The sequence below is a fragment of the Misgurnus anguillicaudatus genome, chromosome 9 (genome assembly GCF_027580225.2).
Source record: "Misgurnus anguillicaudatus chromosome 9, ASM2758022v2, whole genome shotgun sequence".
Taxonomy (NCBI): Eukaryota; Metazoa; Chordata; class Actinopteri; order Cypriniformes; family Cobitidae; genus Misgurnus; species Misgurnus anguillicaudatus.
In genome coordinates, this window is record NC_073345.2 from 4,148,506 (window position 1) to 4,167,816 (window position 19,311).

Here is a 19,311-nt window from a genome sequence, read left to right on the forward strand (position 1 = left end):
AAGATCCCCTTATGACATCACAAGGGGAGCCAAATTTCAAGGACCTAATTTTTCACATACTTGTAGAGAATGGTTAACCAAATCTTAGTTACTTGGTTGATCATTTTTCACACGTTCTAGGTTGATAGAAGAACTGGGGACGCAATTATAGCACTTAAACATGGAAAATGTCAGATTTTCATGGTATGTTCCCTTTAAATCTTACAGATGAAAATTAAATTTACAATAAATACATTTACTAGGGGTGTTTTTACTCTTTTTAAGAAATCCTCAATGATAAAATAAATGAATAAGAAACTGAAATCATGTAATTTTTAAATGTTTTAACTAACCAAGGACTGGCCCTAACAGTTATTTATTTTGCTAACTGATAATGAAGTAATTTGTTATTTTTGGGTAATAAAAATAGACCCAAGTGAGCAATTGCCTTTTTAAATTACATTATAACAAAGATGCAATAATAATTGGTTCAAATAAAAACCAAGTTACATTAAACAACATTACATTAACAAACACATTTGTGGCCTATAAATTAAAAGCATTATGTATTATAACAAATGAAGCCTGCAGGGGGCGATAGTGGACTCGTCTCGCAGACGCTATCTTCACTTTCAGTTTAGACAAAGAAACGCTTATTTTTAGCCAAACAATGTTTAAATCCAATTGAATATTTAATGTATGTCCATTTCTTTACAATAGAAATGATACAGCCATTGTCATTTTTGAGCAAGAAGAAAATGCAGACATTAAATCATGTAAACTCTGTGATGGTTTAATCTGCTGAGACTTCTGACACTGATCAACAGACAAACACAACGCGTCTCAGACTTCACACGAGTTCCCAAATGAACATTATTGGAAACCCAAACAAAAAAAGCAAACGCAGTAAAAGACAAATATAATGCATGCACTGTAAAGGGTCAAACAGAAAGCTGCATCCTTCAGAGGTCGCATATGCAGGCTGCATAATACGTCATCAAGGTTTATTTCAGATCATTATCTGAGCATTACATTCACAAGTCGTGAGCATATTACAACAATATGCGATTAACTAAATAATTAGTAAACTTTATAATTGTTAATAGTCTCTAATAAGACAGTCTTTATGACGGAAATGCAGTTTGCAAATGCGACCTCCGAAGGATGCAGTCTTTTATTTGAGAAACAGCCAGAATTTCACCTCCACGAGAAATCTCGTGACATAATTAATCTCGCGAGACACATTTAATCTCGCGAGATCTCGTCGCTCGAGATCTCGTCACACCCCTAACATTTACAATAAATAATCAAAAGTCTTAGGTTGCAGAATTTGTTGAAATAAATCTGCAACTAAGTAGTGATGAAACCAAACAAATGGCTTTGTCATTGATCAACTTAAATCTCTCTTCAATTATCAAGTCATTCATTTGTTTTTCAATAACATTGATAAGATGGTCTAAATAAATGCAGTCAACATGACACTGCAAATAAAATTGAAGTGATGTAACCTAATGTCAACATTTCATCAAATAAAACATTTATTAAACAGAAGTGAAATCATTACATAACAGCATTTGGAGACATCAAAGTTAAAAACAAAAATCTAATAATCTATTCATGAGATGTAAAACATCAAAGATTGATTTCACTTATTGATTTTAATCTTTGATATGATCTTATTTTACTCAGTCAATATTAAAGATATCAGAGTTTAGCTGTCTTTTATCTTCTCTTATTTTATTCCAGTTGAATGTTTCATTTATGATTAAATTTTATTTAATAGCTCTCAGTTTATCAGAACAAATGTGCATTTACATTTTTTAAACAATATTACGTTTTATTTATAGACTGCAGTGTTTAAAGCCCAAAGTTCATTTAGTTGTGTATTCTTACCCCATTTACTCCCGACGAGAACAGGACAGGCGGCGTGTCTCGTCCTATAATCTCCTTCACCGCTCTTAAAGAGATTATACCAGAAGACTGCTGTTCCCTAAACAAACACAACATATGACAGAGTTTACATCATTGACTATGACATGAATATCCTCCCTTTCGAATACTGTCAACTTCCTCCAAAATAATAATTGTACAAATTCATTTGATGTGTGCTTAAAGGGTTAGTCCATTTTCTTAAAATAAAAATCCAGATAATTTACTCACCACCATGTCATCCAAAATGTTGATGTCTTTCTTTGTTCAGTCCGGAAGAAGTTGTGTTTTTTTGAGGAAAGCATTGCAGGATTTTTCTCGTTTTGATTGACTTTAATAGACCCCAGCACTTAACACTTAACTCAACACCAAGTTAGGTCGCACTGGACCGGACCTAGACGAAAAGTTGTGGTTTAAAAGTGCATATTTTTTATTTTTCTTGTCAAAAATGACAATCGTTTCGCTAGATAAGACCCTTATGCCTCGTTTGGGATCGTTTATAGTCCTTTGAAACTCCGTTGAAAAAAACTGTTACGTGTTGAGTTAAGTATTAAGTGTTGAGTTAAGTATTAATTGTTGGGCTCTATTAAAGTCCATTAAAATAAGAAAAATCCTGCAATGTTTCCTCAAGAAACATAATTTCTTCTCGACTGAACAAAGAAAGACATCAACATTTTGGATGACATGGTGCTGAGTAAATTATCTGGAGTTTTCTTTTAGGAAAATGTACTAATCCTTTAAGTAAAATGATAATTTTTGTTAACATTTCTGACAAATTCCTAATATAAATAATGTTTTCATTGGCATTTATTTGCAGAAAACTTAAACCAAACAAACTAATAAAAAATGTAATGTTAAAAAACAAGTTTATATTCATTTTTTAACAACACAACACTAATGTTTCTGAATTTTAGGAATAGTTCAAAAGTGTATATTTGATGGAATAACCCTGACTTTAATCACATCTTTCATGTGTGCTATCATCCTTTCAGTCTTTTACATTGCTGTTGGGTTGCTGACTTTATTCTCATTTCTGATGTTTGCGTTTGTTGTATTTCAACTGACACTGGACTGAAATGGCCATAAAATTTTTTGAAATGATGTTTAAAGCCAAAACTGGAGTTGGCTCTTCATTTTTTCCATGGCTTTACATTTTAAACTGTTATCTCCTTACAGAAGATCTTCAGAAATCTTTTCAACCCCATCATAACTAAACTACTCTGACCTACAAAGGCTAAGTGCAGTAACTACGCAAACACTGAAACTGAGAAAAATGGAAAAAAAAGTTTTTTAAACCAGCCAAACATGTTACTGCAATTTTGGCACACACGTTTCTCTGAAATGGGACAAAATTGAACCAGGAGACTTTGTCACCAGACACAACAGATCTCAAAAAGCCCATTTCAACCCATAACTCAATTTTGACCAAATGCGTAGTTACTGCGCTTTGCCTTTGTAGGGCAGTACTGTTTATTTAATCATATATGTTACATTTAAAAAAAGTTTGCCTGTACCTTTCTAGGCCAGATAGCGGCACCAAAATCAGGGAATACGGTTGCTCCCCCAGCCTCTACATCACTCATCTGTAATACAGAGACACAGCAGATAAATAACATCAACATTCATTGGGAAGGGTTGAATAAAGGAAAGGGGGTCTAATGGTACTTCATGAATATATTGCAGTGGTTCTCAAACTTGGGGGGGGGGGGTGCCAAGGGGGTCCTAATTTTATAAAATATAAATTCTGTGTAATTAAATCTCAGAAAAATAAGGCTACTAACTAACAGCACTGCATTGTATAATTTAATGCATTTTGTTAAATTCAAATTAAGTTTTAAATTGTTTTATGTCATGAATTTTCTTTAAGGGGCAACCTTACATGTGGGGGCACACTGAAAAGTTTGAGAACAACTGACATAATGTAAATGTCATGAACATGTTGCATAAAAATCTGGTGTCTCTTGCTCAATTTAAGGAAATTATTTGACATATGGAGTCTGACTCAGCGAAATGTAACCGTTTTAATCTCAGAGAGTCCATCTGGTTAAATAAAAGTTATAATAATGTTGTACATAGTGAATCGTAAGTTATCTAGAGATGGTGGGATCATGTTTTGTGTGTACTCGCTCTGACCCTCTGCTTTAAAAAAAAAAAGAAACACATTTCATCCTATCTTCATTTGTTCTCTTTTTATCACCTCTCAAATATGGGAAGAAAAATTTTGAGCAAAAGCTGAGATAATTAAATTTTTGTGAAGGACTTTTGATTGAGATCAGATTCAGAGCGATGATCAAAACATACACAGAATTTTTACTGTTTTTGGATCAGTGGATGCTTCAGTATTTTATAAGTTGTGTAAGAGCATCTCCTAGTGGATAATAGTGGAAATATGGATTGTCGTAAAAACTCGTCACTGGCAGGGAAGTGGTTTCTCTTAAATGACGAGATAACTCCTCAATGGCAGGGAAAGAGTTAAGAATGTGCAGCTCCTGGACGTGGCATAGGTTTGAGTTTAGGAGGGTTATGCAGTCCATTCTCAGGACTAATGGTGATTGGTAGTGGTGCACGATATATCGGCCGCCGATATAATATCGGCCGATATGGTCATTTTTTTACACATCGGCATCGGTCCGATGTCAAAATAGGGCCGATGTGAACAGGCCGATAATCATTCCTGTGTATTTGACGTGTGTGTGTAGGAGACGTGAGTGTGGGGGCGAGTACGTTTGTTTTTGCACAAAGGCATAAGTTACACATGTGCTGAAGCAGGTTCTGTCGTTTGCCTGGTCGTTCTTCAAAGTGTCTGAAGAAGATCCTCGCTATGCTGTGTGACAGGGGTGTCCAATACGTCGATCGCGATCGCAAAGGCAATGCCGGTAGATTGCACATAAATTAACTGTGTATCCTTATGCTGCTCAATGCCTCCAAGAGTAATTGTGACACACGTAACTTAAGTCTTGAGTTGCTGTGCCTTTCTTCTCAAATGTGTTTTTATAAATCTTATGCCTGCCCGCCAGAGCATGTGAGCGGTGCGGTAATATTTCCATCAGAGCGCATTTCCGAAATTTCCGCTCTGCTCGCTCAATACCCTCAGCACCGCTCGCTCATCCCAGAATGCCCTTTGGTAATTTGCTAGTTCGAGAATAGCTACTTTAATCTAACTGATCAACACAAATACAAAGCGCCATAATATAGGCTAACTGATTGCTTACCAGCATTAAAACCATTTAAAATAAGAATCTTTATAGTTCTCCGCTCCGTGGATGAGAAAGCTTCAGCCAAAAACGCATTTAATATTAACTGACTGAACACTGGACTCTTCCCTGGACATTTAGATATTATTTTTTTCATCAACAGCATGCGTGGAACATTATAAACATTGATGAGAATCTGCCGACTCGACTGATTCAGCACGTCCTCTATTTTACAGAGAGTTCGCTTAATTAACGGCTTTTCATTCGGTCCGTGTGAGCTAAACATTTTTGTGCTATAATTTGCTCTCGCGGCTATATTTCAAAATATTTTTGACCAAGTAACACTCGGGATAAAATGTAAGTTGTTTTAGATAGCATTTAAGCTTCTGAAATGATGACAAATCAGTCTGACTAAAATGATATATCCAGATGAATTTAGCCAAAATAATGATTTATTCGTTTTCATACTATATAGATACACGTTAATTTATCTACCAAGATACTATTGAAAATGCCATAAATAAATACTCATGGCCTTCTGTATTGCATTCGTTTTGTACATTTACAGGTTCATAAATACTGTCTAATTTTAATTTCTTTAAGACACAGCTGTGTTCTGTATTTACTGATGCACTGTAAATTTGCACTTTAAAAACCTTCTTGTTAAGAAATTGTTCTTCAATTTATTTTAGTTTTTTCAAATAATATATTTATATAACAGAATAGTTTGTTAATCTTTCTCATAAGGGGAACGAATTATTATAATATTTCGTAATTACTTATTACATTTATTATTACTTAAATTAGTAAAACATGTGAATGTCGTGGAAACAATTTGTTAATTTTAATTATATCCGGAGCTCCGTATCAGTTAAACTATAATAGCCAACACACAACTGTACATAACTGCGATTTATCAGCTAATACTTTAATTAAATGCAATTATCCAAGAAAACAATTTGGCTTACTTAAAAAAATTATATCGGAGCGGGATCTGAGCGGGAATTGGTTTATTTGCGAGCGTGAGCGGAAAGTTAACGGAGCGCTTGCTTGGGCGGTGAGCGACTGAGTGGAGCGCTTTAACAGTAGAGCGGAATATTTAGCGGAGCGTCACACCGCTCTGCTTCACTCACATGCTCTGATGGTGGACAGCCCTAAATCCAATGTAGAGATATATGCAGTATAGTCCACGCATTTAAAGTGTTTTTAGCATGTAGAACTTGTCGGCTAAAAGTCTGGACACCACTGTCTTAGAGTAAAACACAAAGTCTTTTTGAGTTGCTGTGCTTTTCTTCTCAAATGTGTTTTTATAAATTTTATGCCTGCCCGCTGCAGTGTAAACTTCCGAAATTTACCAGGATGCAATCGCATTCTTTCCTTCATGCAGCTGATGCACGCGCCCGGTGTGTGTACGCGCGCCCGAGCGAACGAGGGAGGAAGAGAGAGAGAGAGAGAGCTGCAGCATTGTGCTGATTTATATGCTTCTGATACTATTGTCATTTTCTTTCTAGTTTGTTTTACTAAACCGTGTCTCTGCTATTTTATACAGTACATGAACTCCAGGATTTTTTTCAACTTCTCAAAAAAATAGAGTAATGGTGACAGCCCTAAATCTAATGTAGAGATATATGCAGTATAGTCCACGCATTTAAAGTGTTTTTTAGCATGTAGATCTTGTCGGCTTTATCATTTTAAAAGTAGATCACCACACAAAAAAGTCCGAACACCCCTGCTGCTGTGTGCAATGAGAGTGAGGGCCAGGTGATACGAGGGGGAGTTCGGGACAAATTGTTCAACACAACCAATTTGATCACCCACTTAAAAAATAAGCATCCCGAAGCTTACAAAGAATAAGCTTACATATCAATCAGCTAATTGATGACATTTTGCACATGGGTAAAGGTGCCCAATCAGTCATTTCTGGGAATAAATTACAAAAGTACATTTTTTTTTTGGAAAATAGCTCTTTATTTGATTATCATTAAAATGTGTTTTTATACAGAGATATCGGCATCGGCAAATATCGGTATCGGCCATAACAGACAAGGGTCATATCGGTTATCGGCATCGGCCAAAATTTTCACATCGGTGCATCACTAGTGATTGGGTATAAAGCCTTAAATGAACGTTCAGTCATTGAATGATGAACAATCACAAAACACATGCGCTCTGGAACCAGGAACCACAAGATACTCATACTTACATAATTTAAATAAGTAGCCACACGATTTCCAGTGCCTAATGATTTGAAAGCATCAGGTTCATCTTTCTATGAAGATAAAATTTGAGAGTAAAGACAGGCAGCAATCACACACACACACGCATGTACTTACGTAGTTCAGATAGGTGGCAAGTCTATTTCCATCAACCTTCAGGTTACTGTCAAAAGGACGCTGCAACAGATGTTTGTAACTTTTAAAGCAGACTCATGTGCAGGAGTGACTTTATCTCCGCCTCGAAGGGCAAACTACACTCAATATGTATCACCACATGTCTTAGGGACACGTTACATCCCTCTATTAACTGTTAAAAATCTTTTTAGGCTCATTTGTAAAGTCATCATTATTCGATTTGCATTATACTACTCTCTAGAAATTTATTTTTTTTACTTTTCCATTGTTACTGTGTGTTCTTATGGTACATTCACACGGGGCGAAAGCGTTAACGCTTGACGGAAGGCTTGTCTGAATCACAATGGTCCGGTCTTCCATAAACGTAATTGGCTGGCTCGCACTAGGTTATTTGCATAAGGCGATCTGATTGATGCACGCGTTGCCGCTTCAAAAGTTGAGAAATGTTCAACTTATCCAGCGAGCAACGGCAGTAACGCGGCGCCAACGGATCCACAATTCAGTTCGGCAATGCATGACGTCACCCATTAAAGTTAATGGGAAGTGTCAATGCTTACGCCCCGTGTGAATGTACCGTAATAAATTTATCCCATTCAATCCTTTACACTGTTTCATGTACATGCTTTGATGACGTAACATGACCCTGATTACTCTTCTGTAAGGTATGGGGTCAAATCTTGTCAAGTGTCATGCAGTATAAATGCTCTTACCCTTGAGAAATCATAGTGTGGTTCATATTGACCTCCAACACCATAGTTGGCCACCTGAAACACACAAACACACATTCAGTTTCACAACACACAAATAGTACATGCTGGGAGTGCACCGGTTTGCAATTTATCACAACGCAGCATTTAAAATGATATTAGATTAAAATGACATATTTATATTAAAGCAGGCAGTGCTCAGACATGAGGTACACAGTTTGAAATGAGGTAGGCAGTTTCTGATTGGCTGTCTGTTGCTAAGTCATAACAGTTATAAATCCGCTTAGTTTGGCAACGCAATGCAGCTTCAGAGCAGGGTTTCATAATCCTACGTGAATAACCCTGTATCTAAAACACAAGTGTGAAACGCTCCTTAACCGGGGTTAAAATGTAAAATTTTAGCCGGGTTTCAGTAGAGATAACCTGAAAGAAAATCCATTTTAATGAGTAAATTTCACTTTGAGAGGAAGTATAAAAGAATCACCTGAAGAAGCTCTGCAGTGTCCACAGATAATCCAGTGATATCCTGAATCCTTCGATTGACCCTGGAAATCACCAGATCATCTTCCTCATCTAACCACGCGCTGCACACACAAGATAAACACATTAAAACACTTATGTTCTCATAAAGACAACTAAATGTATGTATTTCTACACTAACACAACTTCACTAATATTCATTGCACCAAAGCAGCTTTATAGAAATACAGAGTAGTACAGGCAAATCAAAAACTCTTAGCCCCAAAACTGCAACTTTGTCAGGAAATGAACAAACACAGGATTTGTTTTCAATAATTAAATGGGTCATTATATTATTAACATTTGACCAAAATCAAACTAAAAGTGAGACAAACAGTTTTGATCAATTCATTGGAAAAAAGCTAAACAAAGACAAAGAATCAGCTATGAGTGATGCACGGTTATATTAGTAGTAGCTCGGTTTTAAAACATAACTATGCCTTATATTGTCAATAAATCACAGCATATAATATCATTTTAGTTTCAGTTGCTCAATAGCTTTACACAACATAGGATAAACAAATACTTTCTAATTAACATATATTAACATATATGGGTGATTCTCACGAAACCATTGAAACACCACAGCACTAATGATTTTAGCTTTAAAATGTGTAATATAGTAACATTTAAAAGCATCAGAATTAACACAATACTGTGTTCTACCTTGCACAATGTGTGATTTCAACATAAGAATTTATAATTGTAAATTTTATCTCATTTTCTGCTGAAATTCTCATTACCGCAATGTGTCCGGCTGTGTTTGAACATGCGTTATGTTGTAACTTAATCAAATGAACACAAAAATATTAAGAAAAAAAATAAATGGATGTTTTGCTAGACTACCTTAGATGACAGAAAAAATATTTACTGAATATTCATGTATAATAATAATTAAGAAAAATTAGGAAAATGATGTGTCCATGCCTGATGTTCTCATCCTCCGCAACACTTTTTGAGAACAGTTTAAGCACACATACAGAATTTTAATAAAGTTTGATTTTGAGTGACCAAGCACATGGACCAGTTACTTCAAGATGGCTACCAGGTAAGATCATTTTTTTACAGTTAATTTGAAATATTGTCTTGTCAGAATGCTTACACGACATTTTGATTATCATTACCGCAACAGATGCTTATTAAATGTTAATTTAATTAATAGAAGCATAATACTTTGATTTTAAATGCATGTGCAGAATCTTCAAATTATGTTCTTTCAGGTTTGTCATGTCATTTTGAAAATATGTCAGTGTTGATGTTTTCTGACTGTTGCGATAATTAGATTTTTTAGGACTAATTTTTTAAATTATCTTACAAAAAGTGTTAAATGATAAGTAAAAGTTTTTAAATTAATGTTCCCATTTACTCCAGACTTTGTTTTTCAATGTCTGGTGGGAAAAAAAGTAAATTTAAGCAATTTTTACATTTTCATGCTTGACATTTTTAAAACCAAGTTTTCGTGAGAATCACCCATAAATACACATTATAAAAAGTAGTGAGAGAAAAGAAATCATTTGGCAGACTGTGTAAATAAGTAACACTGCATGTTGTTGACTATACAAAAGTAATATTGAACATGTTGGTCGACAGTAGTGAGTAAGGTGGTAGTGCCCCTATATTAAACACACACATTAGCAAAAGAAAACATTATATATCACAACATGGGTTGTAGGATAAGAGATGTTAATTCTTCATACGAATGGTAAGTGAGATTTTTTTCAGGAGCGCAGGTGGGGTTGTGAGATGGGGTACTTCTTATTCTTTATTTAGTTATTTACACATAAGCTCAAATCTTTATCTATTGTCAGCTGTATGTTAAGTCAGGTTTATAGTGTAGACACGATCACCGTCATGTATGTGCTCACCTTTTAGAAACTCTATAATGGGCGACTGTCAGAACCCCTGTTTTTGGATCTCTCACTGTGGCCCTTGCAAGCTGAAGAGAAGTAAAAACAAAATTAAACAAGCAAAATATTTGAAGTGAGAGAAAACAGTTCATTTTATTTTAGGTCATTTAGCAATGAATGTTGTCATGTACTAATATGGGTGAAGAACTTTCATAAGGGCAGAGTAATATGGCCGAATATTATCCCACTGAAGTCGTTTTAGATCTTCATAATCTTGGCCAATATATCATGACATTACAAAGCTAAGATGAGCCAGGATATTAATGAATATAACTCCAGTTGTAGATAAAAATAAAGTCATATAAATGGCTTAAAGATTAATTAAATATGGGCAAATTTTCTTTTTTTGGGTGAACAATTCCTTTAGGTTTGCCCTCTGACCTTGGGTTTGGCCAACTCCTTGATCTTCTCGATCTCTTCATCAGAAAGAGCTTCCAGATAGCGAACGATACGAGGACTGTCCCACTCATCCTCTTGTTTCATGGGCTTCAGTAACAGACGGGGATTCCTGTTACCATCATGATAGCGGCAGAACAGTCTACTGCGTCTCTTCGGAGTCTGGAAAAGAAACGTTCAAATTGTTTCATTTAATGTGACAGTCAGACCTAATTTATAATGGGGTGGTTTCCCTGACAGGGATTAGACTAGTCCTAGACTAAAATAAATGTAAGAGCTGTCCAAACTGAAAACAACTTGCACTGACATATCTTCAAATACATTTGTTTTGCTTCAAAATGCACACAGGTAATGTTTTAGTAAGGCATGTTTGTTAAAAAAAAGTTATATTTCTTAATTCAACTAAGGCCTAGTCCTGGCTTAAGCTAAACCCTGTCCGGGAAACCACCCCTATACATTAACCTGATCTCACAAAATATTTAAATGAGATTTACTTGACAAACAACAAAGATTCATACATGCACCCCTTCATGACAATTTTAGAAAGGCATTTAATAAACACAAATGCAACAGAGCAACTTAAAAATCCTGTTTATAACAATCCATATGAACATGAGATAAATCAGGAGATTTATTTACTTTAATCTATAATTAATTTGACAAAAACTAGTGCCTTAGAAACTCTCCAGTAAACAAACCATATGTGAGATTATACATTATGATTCTTCTGTCGAGACTCCTGAACACATAAATCCACTAATGAAGCCAGTCCCAATGCTACGTTCATGTACACCGTCCATGACTGTCAAGGCTATCTTGTGCAATCCAACAACCTACTTTGATGTAAGCAGATGTAGTGCAGCCATTTCAAGAAGCCAATATCGATGCATACTTTGTAGGATTCAAAGGAATAGCAGGAAAGCTGGACTGGTGCTATAATGCAGTTGTCTAGTAAAGCCCATTATGTTTGTTCTGCTTTAACCCTTCACTAAGATTTTGTAAAAGCTGAGGTGCTCCACACGTATGAATTAGTCCCTGAGGCGTACCGGCAAAAATGTAGGGCTCATGCAAAAACAAGCAAACAACTTATGTGGAGTTTGCTAGGGAGAAGCGAGTGTTATTCAATAAGTGATATTTATGGAGTAAAAATGACTCATCCGAAGTCCTTCCGAGTTGTTTTTATACAAAGATTTCAAGAAATGTCTTTCTAAAAAGCTTGTAACCCATTTAACTCAATCCCCACCAGCCTTTATTAAAAAGTTGCCTGCCAGCATTTTATGTGATTTTTACAAAATGCCTTCCAGGAACATTTTCTTCTATAAATATATAAACATACAAATATATCAATTGACAAAACAGATTACCTTAAACACTCATCAGGAAAGCGTCATGTTTTCTCTTAATTGACAAGATAACTCATCAATGGCGGGGAAAGAGTTAAATGAACAAAAAGTCACCTTACTTTTCAACACAGACGTTTTAGCTGACGAGTTTTCTCTTCAAGACGCACTGCCACCACAATTTTCAACAAAATGAAGCTCTCCGTACCTAAACCAGACTTCACAGATTATTTTTGTGTCAATAGGCCAATTCGCTTGCTTTCATCATGTGGAGGAGCGTGTGGGTCGTGTCGGAGCTGCTTCCTTCATGACTAAACTCAATCTCTTAACTCATTCACCGCCAGCCTTTTGAGAAAAGTTGCCCACCTGCATTTTTGTGATTTTAACAAAATTTTTACAAAATTCCTTGCAGGAAAAATTATTTTCTATAAATATATAAACATACAAATTATATCAAATTAAAGAACACACCCTCTGCTTTCAAACAAACAATAAACAAACAAACAAACAAACAAAATGGGGAAAAAACGTTTCATTATATATTTACTTTTTCTACTTTAACCACTGAAACATGGATATTTCTCTTCAAAAATACAACATTTTGAGCAAAAAGCTTAAAAAATTGCGTTTTTTTAAGGAATTTATGTTAGAGATCAGACTCAGAATGACTATCAAACATAAAGGCAGTTAAAATAAATCATAAGGCTTTTTAACTTCCATTTTTATCCATCTGGTGGATAAAAGCGGTATTACACTTTCACTTTAAAATTCGTTCAGACAGGCATATTTATTAGTTAAATATGAACTCATAAATGACGAGATAACACGTCAATGGCGGTGAATGAGTTAAAAGGCTACTGGTAAGTGTCGTTAACCCCACGTGCCTCTGAGATAGTTGAAATTTATTTAAAGGATAACCCCCTTGAGATGCCCCATCTCGTTTTCGAGGGGAGATCTCCAGCTTTGTTACTGTACCATTACAATTTCTGGTTTGGCTGGCGCCTCCATAGCCCTCAATCTAGCCAAGTGCAAGTTTAAGAAAATTAGGCAGGGTATTAATTCTATCCACATCTAATTAAAACTGCTCAAGGAAAGAAACATGAGGTATAGAAAAGAAAACAACATGGTTAGTTACATGTTGGTATATACTGACCATTTGAACCCCCTCTCCCCTGCAGAGGGCCTCATAGATCTCTCTCTCAGGCAAATAGTCTTTGGGTCGCTTATACGTATCCAACTGAATGGGCCTCTCGTCCGCAGGCTCCTGTTGACTCTCATCCGCGTCCTTCAGCTCTTTCGTGAGAAGACGCTCAAAGTATCGCAGGTTACTTCCTGCCCTCTGGTGGCTGGGATCTATAAGTCCAGAAACACTAATTAGAATAGGGATGCATGATAGTGAATTATTACCAGGGCCAGACAGAATATCTGTGGATCTTTTTTTGCTTTTTCTGATTAATTTTTTGGAAAAATCTGTGGAATGATTTTAAATATTTTAAAAATATATTTAAGCTGTATTTATTGTTGAATCAGTTTAATATAAGGAAACATCTAAAACATTCTGGTAGGGATTTCTTCAGAATGCATAAAAATAATAGTGCTGGGCAAAGATTAATCGCAATTAATCGCATGCAAAATAAAAGTGATTTTTTTTGCATAATATATGTGCGTGTACTGTGTCTAATTATTGTGTATATTTAACCACACACACATTCATATATTCATTTCAGAATTGTTTTACTTATATATATTTTAAAAAAAAATTAATATAGAATATATAAAAATATAAATAAATATATATAAACATGTAAATGTTTCTTAAATACATACATGAATGTGTGTGTATTTTTTGATACATAATAATTACACACAGCACATACTCATATATTATGCCAAAAATCACTTTTATTTTGTATGCGATTAATCGCGATTAATCTTTGCCCAGCACTAAAAAATAATAATCTTTCGTGGAGATATATACGCTATATGCACTGTTAAATATGGGATATGAGGGCAAGTCACACTGCATGTTGGAACAGGAACATCCAGCTATAAAATCTCATATCATCATATCCTACACCTATGGAAACACTCCTTACAAACATGTTGCATGTGAGCAATGTTGACAAACATCTTTCATCGCTAAAACGAAATACATTCTTTAGCAGGCTGCACTCCCCGTGTAGAATACAAATGGTAAAGTAGTGGACTACAGCTATATAAGACTTATATAACAAGACTGTGTATGGTTTGATGGTCTTATTCAAATATCTATGTACAGTAGAAACCAACTAGAATCTTAAACAGTTCACTGGATAACACAGATTCACAATAAGCTCATAACAAACTCTGTGTTTTATTTTTCAGTGTTCTCTGATCTGGCAGACACGGCAAAAGCTAACAACACTGTAAATGCAAAAGAGCAAAAAATTGAAGACTAATTACAGATTGTTCCTCTTTTCACAACAAACATTATATATAGTTTAATTGTGAAAATTGTTTACATACTTTCAATTCATTTGCTATATCATGAAATGTGAATCTTTGCCTATTTAGCTGTTAATTAAATATAAACCATCATTTATTTGTAGATGAACTCAAATGTTCAGTTTGTTTATTTTATTTTTTTTTCATAATCAATATCATTCTTTTAACTTTAAGCTAAATGTGGTTTACAGTGGGCATCAATTCAACTGACAACTGTATCTGAAGTAAAGTACATAACAGATAGAGGTCGGCTTACCGATGGCCACCAGACGTCGCGTGAGCTCGATGGCTCGTGGCAGGTCGTTCATCTGATAGACAGAATAACTGAGATAATCTAAGACGTCAGCCTTGAGCGTCTTGGCATCTTCTCCAGCGTCCATCTGTTTGAGAGCCTGCTGCATCCACAGCACTGAATGATAATAGTCGTTCTCATTGTAGGCCAACTTTCCCATGTCAAAGCAGTCATCCGCTGTCAGCAGAGCACTGTAGCGCACCCCTGTGGACACAACACAACATGATATTAACACATGTTAAAGACTCAATTTAAAGTTGTTTATATGGCTCATATGTAGTGTTTATTTTTGCTTTAAGAGAAACCGTTTGTAAGCTCATAAGTCTACACCATTGCTGAGTATTTTCTTATCAAAACTGCAGTATATGATATGACTTGTCATTATCAAACAGCTAATAATCTGTTGCTAATGTTACACAAACCATGGACAGAACGACTCAAGTACATTTAACAATATAACAATTTTTGTTCCCCTAACGTTTCCGTAACATAATGGAATGCCATTAAATTGTTTTATTACTGGAATCATTTTTTTTTTAATGTGTATGTATCATAACGCAGGTTATTCTGAATAAAAATACCTCAGAATCACACATTAAAGTTAGATAACATTATGTTTTATAAAATATATAAATGACTTCAAACAAATATTTACTGACAAATAAACATTTCATTTATATATAAAAGTTGGATTCAAACTAGTGCCATGATTGCTAGACAAATCATCCTTAAAAATTGGAAGAAGAAAAAACCACCATCGGTTCAGGAGTGGGTCTTAGAGATGGCTAAATAAAACATGAAAATATGCCCTAAATAAGGCTGTATTCCTTTGTATATCAAGAAATTGGGAAAAACTTGAATTGTTGTTGGGGTTAGGGTGTGATTCTCGTGTGAGAATAGGACATACAGAAAAATTTAACTATGTTAGTGTAAAAAAAATGTCAATAGCTAATAATTTGTCTGCATGTGGACAGGCTGTGGGGTCTATGTAATATATGTAAGGTATTTCGATGTAAAGGCATTTTTTATTATCCCGCAGTTTTTGGCGCGATGACTACATGGACTAGATATCAATGGACTTAAAGCAAAAGGAACTATGCAGCTTTGGACTAAGGAGTCATCTGTTATGGGGGTGATGGCTGGGTGGGGATGGTGGATGGGTATCTGGGGTTGGTGTTTAATGGTGGTGTTTCACTGTATAAAATTTTATGATCAATAAAATGTTAATCATAAAAAAAAACATTTCATTCACTTTAGGCAAGATATTTTATTCAAGATACGTCACTGCCATTGCTTTAAATTGGGGAAGTCGCAATGTCAATATGGCCGCTCTCTTTTTACTCTTCCATTAAAAAGAACCAATCGTCAACAGTTAAAAATGACATGATCTGGTGCAGTAACACGACTTCTTTCAAAAGACTTTACATTAGGTTAACAGATCTTACCACTGTAGTTTAGTTGCCTAGATACAACAATAAAAACCTTCTCACTTCCTTACATTATATTCTTTCATACAGATGTGTCAAATCAATCAGAAATCACTCAAATGTGAAAACGTAAGAGTTTATATTTAAGTTACTAAATGAAAAGGGAGATAAAATAAATAGCTAAAATAATGTTAAGACTTATAATAAAATGGTAAGTTATTTTTAGATGATTTAAAAATAATCACGCACTTTAGCTGTGTTTTTGCTGCTATAACCGCTTTGTTGCTGGATTACATTCACTTGTTGACACTAGCACACGAAAATAAACGAAAATGATTGTCAAAAATAAAAGATTGTCAAAATAAAAGGTACCTCAAATAGATTTTTATTTGTGTCATCGGTGCATCATATCGTTAGAAATTAAATCAATGTTTCGATCCATATGGATGTATTGTTACCAGGGCTGGGCCGATGCTGATACTGATGCCAATCCAATACCATCTCTATCACCCTTTTAATCAATTAAGCTGCAATTAACACATTTGTTAGCCATAAAAAAGCACGGCCATCTATTGTAAATTATTAACTCAATGAAAATTAACTTTACACATCCCTACTATAAGCCACTACCTCAGATGTTGGTGTTTGCTAGCATTAACAAAAAAAACAACCAGATTTCATTTTAAAGGTCGCGTTCTTCCTGATACCATTTTTTAAACCTTAGTTAGTGTGTAATGTTGCTATAATAGCATAAATAATACCTGCAAAATGATAAAGCTCAAAGTTCACTGCCAGGCGATATATTTTCTTCAATAGAATTCCTCTTTTAAAGCCTACAACGAACGGCCTGTTTGGACTACAGCCCTCTATTTCCTGCTTTAATGACATCAGTAAAACAGTTCGTTGACTAAACTCCGCCCACAGGAATACGTCAGTCACCAGCTTTGGCTCAAACAACTCTGCTAAGCTAAGCTGCTATCCAATCACAGCACACTAAACAAACTACACAATCAAAACTCGATACGTATTTCTGAAGGAGGGACTTCACATAGCAAGGAAAACATCAGCCTGTTTTTAAGACAGTGAAAACAGCGCTATACAGATTAGTAAATTGTGTGAAAAATACTGCGTTTTTTTTACACGTGAAACATGAACACATGTTATATTGCCCACTATAAACACAATCAAAGCTTCAAAATCACTGACAGAACGGGAGCTTTAAGAAAAAATGACATCTGTGTGGCTAAATGATGGCACAGCTGTTTTCAGTTTGTCACACCAGAAAAATGTGTTAGTAACAACCCTGCCAAAATCGCATGCATTTTATGGTTGCAAGAAATAAAACCGAAAAAAGAACATTTCCAGAAGATTATTATTTGGTTCCCCTGCAAAAAAAAAAACCCTTAAACGAAAGGTTCTCATAATAAAAGGAGGATCTATCCTTTAAATATTTTATGAGAGTTGCTCAGCGCCACAGCTCAGTAATACTGAATAAGTGATGTTAAGACGGATAAAGAGATGGAGTTACCGGAGGACTGCCCCTGACCTGGCAGTTTGCCTTTAGAAAAGCTCTCCGAGTCCAGTTTATATGTGTCCTGCAAACGCATCAGGGCTTTGGCTGCACCTTTCTCGTCCTCCTCATCAGGGAAATACTGTCGATGGATCGATATGTTCGAAATGAAACCTTAAAAACAGCAGAAAAACGTTGTTGTAACAGCACATAAAATAATGAAGAAATGTTCAGCTCTGTTTTTAGCTTCCACTTGAGTGAAAATATAAAAACAAAGAAACATTTTAGTTTAATGACCACTAAACTTCCCATATAGCCGTGCTAGTTTTATGTCTCTACTCCCAAAATTGTATTTCATGTCCATTTTGATTTACTAGGTAATAAATGAATTAGGTTTGTTATCACCCTGATCATAATAAAACACACTGACTGTATTTTAGCCCAAACTTGTTTGAGTTTTATGTAAGTGGAGACATTCTTAAACTCCACGTGATAACGTGTTGCAACATATCAGGGTGAAAGAGTGCAGAAAGCATTTAACTCAATGTTTCATTATAATGGACGTGCAAAGAAATGGATTTCATCTGTTTAGATACTTGCTTTCTCAATGCCTGTATGATATATGGCCATATGGACATGTGGTTCTTCCAAGAGATCTCGAAATATATACAAACATCATCCAAGCACACAGATTGCAGAATAATCATTCAATTCTGTGCCAAAAGATAAAGAAAGTTTACAACATTTCTACGCCACAAAATTCCTCTTCCAGCATCTCATCTGTCACTCATGTAGTACCATCAGATGGGTCCTGGAGCACCAGGCTCTCAAGCTCCGACCACTCCGTGTTGAGTCTCTTCATCAACTTGTATGCGTTCACCGGGTGAGCCAGGAAGCCTTCTGGATCTGATGTGGATGCACGTGTCAACGTGTCCAGTTTATTAGCCCAGCTGCAGTCAGATCAAGTCAACACAAACAAACATTAACACACAAACCGGTCGTGACTAAAGCCCAGACACATTTCAGTAAAAGATTGACCTCTTTACAGCTTCCAGTTTCAATTCTTCTGCTTGGATGTATTCCTTCAGCGACTGGACGAGCTCTCTCTCTGTGAATATCAGATCGGTCATTTGACCTAAAGGAAGAGACGACAAAACTTCAGCCGAAAGAAAAAAAAACAAGAAATCCACAGAAGCAAAAAAAGTACACTGGAAAAAGAAGTACAGTAGTTCAGCAAAACCAAACATGTCACAATTGAAGGTAAATCATTAAAGTC

The 19,311-nt window shown here is 35.4% G+C and overlaps 1 protein-coding gene across 5 annotated transcripts in view; it reads right to left on the bottom strand.

The window, feature by feature from the left end:
- The window catches only part of p4ha2 (procollagen-proline, 2-oxoglutarate 4-dioxygenase (proline 4-hydroxylase), alpha polypeptide 2), a 34,294-nt gene that overhangs the window by 1,798 nt on the left and 13,185 nt on the right, over positions 1-19,311 (bottom strand). The window contains exons 3-15 of one of the 5 annotated variants that reach the window (XM_055179738.2): positions 19,074-19,170; positions 18,834-18,985; positions 18,072-18,209; positions 15,063-15,302; positions 13,476-13,675; positions 10,968-11,144; positions 10,545-10,615; positions 8,645-8,744; positions 8,164-8,217; positions 7,436-7,495; positions 7,306-7,371; positions 3,423-3,491; positions 1,873-1,969 (exon numbers count right to left, since the gene is read on the bottom strand). In XM_055179738.2, the coding sequence (XP_055035713.1) occupies positions 1,873-1,969; positions 3,423-3,491; positions 7,306-7,371; positions 7,436-7,495; positions 8,164-8,217; positions 8,645-8,744; positions 10,545-10,615; positions 10,968-11,144; positions 13,476-13,675; positions 15,063-15,302; positions 18,072-18,209; positions 18,834-18,985; positions 19,074-19,170 (1,521 nt within the window). Of the gene's footprint in view, positions 1-1,872; positions 1,970-3,422; positions 3,492-7,305; positions 7,372-7,435; positions 7,496-8,163; positions 8,218-8,644; positions 8,745-10,544; positions 10,616-10,967; positions 11,145-13,475; positions 13,676-15,062; positions 15,303-18,053; positions 18,210-18,833; positions 18,986-19,073; positions 19,171-19,311 lie in introns of all 5 variants that reach the window. The other 4 variants (XM_055179737.2, XM_055179736.2, XM_055179734.2 and 1 more) reach the window with 4 other exon arrangements.